This window comes from Elgaria multicarinata, chromosome 21 (genome assembly GCF_023053635.1).
Source record: "Elgaria multicarinata webbii isolate HBS135686 ecotype San Diego chromosome 21, rElgMul1.1.pri, whole genome shotgun sequence".
NCBI classification, from domain to species: domain Eukaryota; kingdom Metazoa; phylum Chordata; class Lepidosauria; order Squamata; family Anguidae; genus Elgaria; species Elgaria multicarinata.
The window spans coordinates 12,642,102-12,649,315 of record NC_086191.1 but is presented as its reverse complement, the minus strand read 5'-3'; the positions used below and the strand labels follow the sequence as shown (position 1 = coordinate 12,649,315).

The 7,214-nt window shown below is 47.0% G+C and overlaps 1 protein-coding gene across 1 annotated transcript; it reads right to left on the bottom strand.

Moving 5' to 3' along the window:
* Positions 1-5,122: 5,122 nt before the first annotated feature.
* On the bottom strand, positions 5,123-6,067 carry LOC134412381 (olfactory receptor 6N1-like). Its single transcript, XM_063146286.1, has one exon. It carries the CDS (start codon positions 6,065-6,067, stop codon positions 5,123-5,125), a length of 945 nt encoding a protein of 314 aa, XP_063002356.1.
* Between the last annotated feature and the right edge of the window lie 1,147 nt (positions 6,068-7,214).

Genomic DNA, 7,214 nt, shown 5'->3' with positions numbered 1-7,214 from the left:
GCGTCTCCTGCTCTTCCATCTCACCTCCACTATTGTCAGGGCCAGAGTGAGAGGCAGGTGAACGAGCAGGTTGCCACGGTGAAGAGGAGGAGGAGGAGGAACTCCAGGGGACTCTTCATAGAATCATAGAATAGCAGAGTTGGAAGGGGCCTATAAGTCCAACCCCCTGCTCAATGCAGGAATCCACCCTAAAGCATCCCTGACAGATGGTTGTCCAGCTGCCTCTTGAAGGCCTCTAGTGTGGGAGAGCCCACAACTTCACCAGGCAACTGATTCCATTGTCGTACTGCTCTAACAGTCAGGAAGTTTTTCCTGATGTCCAGCTGGAATCTGGCTTCCTTTAACTTGAGCCCGTTATTCCATGTCCTGCACTCTGGGAGGATTGAGAAGAGATCCTGGCCGTCCTCTGTGTGACAACCTTTTAAGTCTTTGAAGAGTGCTATCATGTCTCCCTTCAATCTTCTCTTCTCCAGGCTAAACAGGCCCAGTTCTTTCAATCTCTCTTCATAGGGCTTTGTTTCCAGACCCCTGATCATCCTGGTCGCCCTCCTCTGAACACGCTCCAGCTTGTCTGCATCCTTCTTGAATTGTGGAGCCCAGAACTGGACGCAATACTCTAGATGAGGCCTAACCAGGGCCGAATAGAGAGGAACTCTTGTCCATGGCCTCAATGTCTACCCTTGACACTGGCTCTGGCCACTGGTTTCAGTGGCTTTCTAGAGGGATTAGATCAATTCATGGAAAACGGGAGGCCCTATGAAATACATTGACTTATGAACGCAAAATAGATCCTTCATATTCAGTAAGCCACTTAAAAACCACTCAACGGAGGGCAATGAGGAGGAAGAGCTATTGCTTTCATGCCCTGTTTGTGGCCTCCATTGGGAGTGGCTTGATGGCTGAGAGAGATCCCAGCTCTTGTTCCGCAGGGTTCTTCTTCATGTTTCCCCATTTGCTTCCCCGTTTGCAGCCATGTCCCGGGACCAGATCGAATCGATGGTTAAGACAGTGGAGACTCTCCTCGGCGAAGCTGAGCAGCTGAAGAACCGCTGCCGACGGCAGAACGAAGATGTCAAGTTGATCCTGGAGGAGCTGCAGCAGGAGAACCGGGAGCTGGCCCAGAACTATGAGCAGGCTGAGCAGGAGATGGAGATCATCCGGAAGGCCCTGGGTGAACTGATGGACGCCAAGGTAGCTTTCGAGGCACGCGAGAGACAAGTGCGGAAACTCAGCAAGCAACTCTGAGATGCTGTGGAGGACTCCCTTACAGATGACCCTGGACCAAGGGGCCCTTTTGTCCCACCGGTGGGGATTCATCATTCCTGCTGCATTTCTGGCCTGATTGATCACTCATTGAAAGGATGTGGAAGCTACTGTTTATACCCAGCTCTTCTGGGGGGCTCTCCTTCAAGCAAAGGCCCATACACCACTGTGGAAGAACTATCATCCCTCCATCATGTAGCTGTAGAGGCCTTGCGTGGTGACATTTTGAGACAGGAGAAGCACTGGAAAGGTTCTTGGTGGCCCCTGAGGAAAGAAAGTCCTTTCCGAAATGCGCTGGGCATAATAAAAGTTTTTTTTTAAAAAAAGTATCCAATAACCTTTCCTATTCTGCTTTTTGACCCACAGGAAGCCATTTTGTGGCATCTGTTCAAGTCACATCTGGGGCCATGACGTTTCTCTTGATAAACACCCAGTTCATCTCAACTCTTTTGCATCTGGCGGCCTATAAAACCTTCACCAATTTCACTGCCGCCCATTTAGCAGTCACCAAAGTTTGGGTTTTATTGGTCTTCTGTCCCCAAATAGTTTATTAATGCCTGCTTTTGTGGTCGCAGAGGGCTTCACTCGGTCAGCTTTGCAGTTATTAACCCGTGGCTTGTAGGATCCATGCAGGGATTCATAATTGGTTTCAAAGTAGCCGTGAAGGTTGTACCCTCTGATCAACTCCCCTCCAGTCATATCAGTTGCCTCAGCAACCTTGCTTGTAGTGTTCCAGTGTACCTGTAGTGTGGAGACAGATGCCTGGCCTACAGTCATGTGCTGATGATGCTGTTTCCTTAGCAAGACGTGGCTTCTTGCAAAGTTTTAGAGGTTTTTGTATGGACATAGAGACCTTGGGCTGTGGTCATAGTCACTTAGGGTGGCTACATTCACATCATCAAGAAAGAAAGAAAGAAAGAAAGAAAGAAAGAAAGATGAAATGTACAACAGAGGACAATTTGCTTAACATCTACGTCTACAAATGTACAGGTGCAAATTAAGACATAACCACTGCAAGTTAAATAGATACATCAAACATCTCGTCATAGTGGAGGAGACTGTCTAGGGCAGCCTTCCTCAACCTGGGGCGCTCCAGATGTGTTGGACTACAACTCCCAGAATGCCCCAGCCAGCTGGCTGGGGCATTCTGGGAGATGCAGTCCAACACATCTGGAGCGCCCCAGGTTGAGGAAGGCTGGTCTAGGGGACCTATATGACTGTTCAGTCTGCTGTGCAGGGGCTAGTGTGATGTGGTGGTTAGAGTGTCGGACTGGGAGTCGGGAGATCTGGGTTCTAGTCCCCACTCAGCCATGGAAGCTCACTGGGTGACTTTGGGCCAGTCACAGACTCATAGTTCAACCTACCTCACAGGGTTGTTGTGAGGATAGAATGGAGGAGAGGAGGATTATGTATGCCGCCTTGGGTGGGATATAAATGCAAATAATAATAATAATAATAATAATAATAATAATAATAATAATAATAAAATAACTTTAGGGCCCTTGCTGTTTTCCCTTCTTTATCTTTAAACTAGGCTTGGACTGGACAGACCTTCAAATAGAGGACACCTTCAAACACTTGGTCCTTCACTAGCCTTTAAAAATAGAGGACTGTCTGCTGAAAAGTAGAACAGCTGGCCACCTTATACTCACTCATCTGTTTTATGGGTAACCATGGCATTAGATCCTCTCTACACAGTTTTGTATCATTGTCTGTAAGGACTCATCTTCCATTGGCTTATTCAACCATCTTTGACTCATTTCTGTTGATATAATGTGTTACCCCAATATTCAGGAGCTCCAAGTAAGAATGGCCCGGAATCTTTAAATACGTGTAAAAGCGTTTTTGATTAAATGTTCAGTATCGTTCCAAATCAATATTTTATTTAAAAATATATTCATTCAACATGAAACTGGTATTCAGTTTGTGAATATTTTATTTTTAGTTTATTTTAAGCATTTCTAGGCTGCCTTTCAGGGAAGAAGAACTCCCAAGCTGGCAGGCCTCTTCAAAATTGAGGTCTTCGGAAGAGTCTTTGTACAGAGATGGGATAGAACTTTGGTCCTGGAAATAGGTATACCATTTCATGCTGTGGGTTCTGTTGATGTTCTGTGCTGAAGCCTAGGTTGCTGGGGTCTGTTATGAGTCAGATCTTTAGCAGGGGTCAAGTTAGGTCAGGTTTCTCCAGAAAGCAAGACAGGAAGAGATTAGCACGATGGAAAGTTCCAAGTGGCACTGGAAACTAGAGAGAGTTGTTTGTATGTTGCTCCAACAAGGAGCAGATCAAGACTGAACCTTAAGTAGCAGTTTGGCTGAATTTAGACTGGTTGGCTCTAACTCTGCATTGACTGAGGTGTTTTCTCTTAAAGAAGCCTGGAATGTTTTAGCAGCCTAAGTCTGTGATGACATAGGAATTGCTGTGGCATTTGAATCTGAAGATAGTAAAGGTTCAGGGGATACTAGACCCAGGGAATCTTTTTGAGATACTAGACTCGGGGAGGTGGAATCTTCAAGATGCCTTTTCTTGACCAAATCCTCTTCCTGAACTCGAAACTTTGGAGCATCCTCAGAGACAAGGGCTCAGGATCCTCTGAGGACAAGGGTTCAGGATCCTGGTCCATGACTCCAGGTAGATTAAGGTACTCAGGTACTCAGGAAGCAGGAATGAGCAAACAGTTCTGTAGCATGCTTAGCTCCACATCCCTTAGAGGAGCTGGCTGCACTATTTTGGAGGGTTGCTTTTATTCCTTGCTTGGGGGTTTAAGAACACAAGATGAGCAATGCTCCATCTAGTGTGTGTGTGTATTATAAGTAATAATCTTCTATCTTCTTCTATATAAATTAAAGGAAGTGTTTGTTGTATGTCCTTGATGGACACAAAAACTGTACATCCAATAGTAATAAAACCTTTAGGATTTCTTCTACCTCTACATGGGATGTGTGGTTTTCGAGTGGGAACTCCTCCCCCTGCATGAAAAATACAGCCTAGTGAAAATTTCAACTGCCGCCTTGAACCCAAAGCTGGCAAATCATATTTTTTATGATGTACTTCCTCAATACCATTTGATGAAATTCAACCACACTTTCCAAGCCTTATGGGCTGTTTTTTAAAAATTACAATCCCAGACTTGAGATGCTTCCAAATTGTAATTCCCAGCAATAATCATAGAATCATAGAATAGCAGAGTCGGAAGGGGCCTACAAGGCCATCGAGTCCAACCTCCTGCTCAAGGCAGGAATCCACCCTAAAGCATCCGCGACAGATGCTTGTCCAGCTGCCTCTTGAAGGCCTCTAGTGTGGGAGAGCCCACGACCTCCCTAGGTGACTGGTTCCATTGTCGTACTGCTCTAACAGTCAGGAGGTTTTTCCTGATGTCCAGCCGGAATCTGAATTCCTGTAACTTGAGCCCGTTATTCCGTGTCCTGCACTCTGGAAGGATTGAGAAGAGATCCTGGCCCTCCTCTGTGTGACAACCTTTTAAGTATTTGAAGAGCGCTATCATGTCTTCCCTCAATAATCTCTTCTCCAGGCTAAACAGGCCCAGTTCTTTCAATCTCTACTCATAGGGCTTTGTTTCCAGGCCCCTCATCATCCCGGTTGCCCTCCTCTGAACACGCTCCAGCTTGTCTGCGTCCTTCTTGAAGTGTGGAGCCCAGAACTGGATGCAATACTCTAGATGAGGCCAGCCAGAGCTGAATAGAAAGGAACCAGTACCTCACACGATTTGGAAGCTATACTGTACTTCAGTGGTACAATCACAGAATTACAGGAGGCACACATCCCTAGATGTGACCCCTTGGTGCTATCTCTGCCCCCTTTCTCTGCTAGCTTCCATCCCCTCTCCCCCACCAGCGTGTTCTATTTCCCTAGCAATCCTTGTCCACCCCGGAACATTCTCTGTAAGGCTGCTTTGATTTCTTTGTTTCGCAGGCTGTAGATAATCGGATTAAGGAAAGGGGTCAGGACAGCATAGACAACGGCCAGAGCCCGGTCATAATCCAGGGAGTAACTTTTTGTCAGCCGGACGTACATAAACAAAATGCTCCCGAAGAAGATCAGCACTACGGCGAGATGCGCGGCGCAAGTGGAGAAGGCTTTTCTCCGGCCGGTGGCGGTGCGGATCTTTAGAATGGCCCTGATGATCCGTAGGTAAGACAATAAGATCAAGAGGAACGTGACCAGGATTTTGCAAGCGTTGACGGTGAAGTCCACCAGAACATTGACGGAGGTGTCCGTGCAGGCCAAGCTGAGCACCGGCGGGAAGTCGCAGAAGATGTGTTCGATTTTATTGGGGCCACAGAAAGGAAGTTTGGAAACTAAGATGATTTCAGCCATGGGCCCCAGCAAGCCACAGACCCAACAGATAGCTGCTAATCTGGTGCACATCTTGGTGGTCATGATGGCCGGGTAGCGCAGCGGGTGGCATATTGCCAAGTAGCGGTCATACGCCATCGCTGTGAGCAGGTAACATTCGGTCGCTCCCAAGGAATGGAAGAAATAGATTTGCAAGAGGCATCCAGTGAAGGAGATGCAGCTCCTTTCGCTGAGCAAGTTGGAGAGCATCTTTGGGATGGTGGCAGCCGTGTACCAAATCTCCAAGAAGGAGAGGATGCTGATGAAGAAATACATGGGGGTACGGAGCTGAGAATCTGTGCGGATGACAGTGAAAATCAACAAGTTGCCAAAGATGGTGAAGAGGTAGATGAGGAGGAGCAAAAGGAAGAGGAGTGTGTGGAACCGCTGGAGGTTGGGAAAGCCCATGATGATGAACTCGGTGACCTTCGTCTGGTTGAAAGATTCCATGCCATCTAGATGTTTATCTAGTGAAATATAAGATGTAAGCACATAGTAGCAAGGGAGAACAATGTGGCGACGTGTTACACCCAGCAGTGGGAAGGAGTTGGTTTGACTAGTGCAGGTAGCTCCTGCAGAAGGGATTTCTTCCAAAATGTTGTTGGCTGCATCTAATGGTTGACAATTCTGATGGCTCCCCCTGGGGACAGGCTGAATGGGATCATAAACAAACACATAGGAAGCAAAAGCCTCTGACCCACATTTCTCCCTCATAGAATCATAGAATAGTAGAGTTGGAAGGGGCCCATAAGGCCATCAAGTCCAACCCCCTGCTCAATGCAGGAATCCACCCTACAGCATCCCTGACAGAGGGTTGTCCAGCTGCCTCTTGAAGGCCTCTAATGTGGGAGAGCCCACAACCTCCCTAGGGAACTGGTTCTGCTGTCGTACTGCTCTAACAGTCAGGAAGTTTTTCCAGATGTCCAACCGGAATCTGGCTTCCTGTCACTTGAGTTTTGGCTGCAGTAACTGCCGCTTACCACTCTGCACCACACAAGGTGGAAAGAATGATTAAAGGTAAAATTAGTAGTCATCATATAGAAGGGCAAAGCCCATGAAAAAGAATTAACACAGCTTCCGCAAAGATAAGACATTCCGCCCCCCCTCATAATACTAGAACCCAGTGAAGCAGATTTGTGGGAGATCAGATAAAAAGATCACCAATTTGGATGGCTTTGAAAGGGGGTTATGCAACCTCATGGAGGAGAAGGCTGGCTACTAGTCCTAATGGCTATGTGCTACCTCCTGTTTCAGAGGTGATATGCATACACACACACACACACACACACACACACACACACACACACACACACACACACACGTTGCTGGAAACATGTCTAGGAAAGAGACTGAAAGAACTGGGCCTGTTTAGCCTGGAGAAGAGAAGATGGAGGGGAGACATGAAAGCACTCTTCAAAGACTTGAAAGGTTGTCACGCAGAGGAGGGCCAGGATCTCTTCTCGATCCTCCCAGAGTGCAGGACACGGAATAACGGGCTCAAGTTAAAGGAAGCCAGATTTGTTTATTTATTACATTTTTATACCTCTCAATAGCCAAAGCTCTGTGTGCGGTTCACAAAAATTAAAACCATAACAAA

Coding starts and splice junctions, on each gene's coding strand:
- LOC134412381 (XM_063146286.1), bottom strand. CDS start 6,067: ATGGAATCTTTCAACCAGACGAAGGTCACCGAGTTCATCATCATGGGC.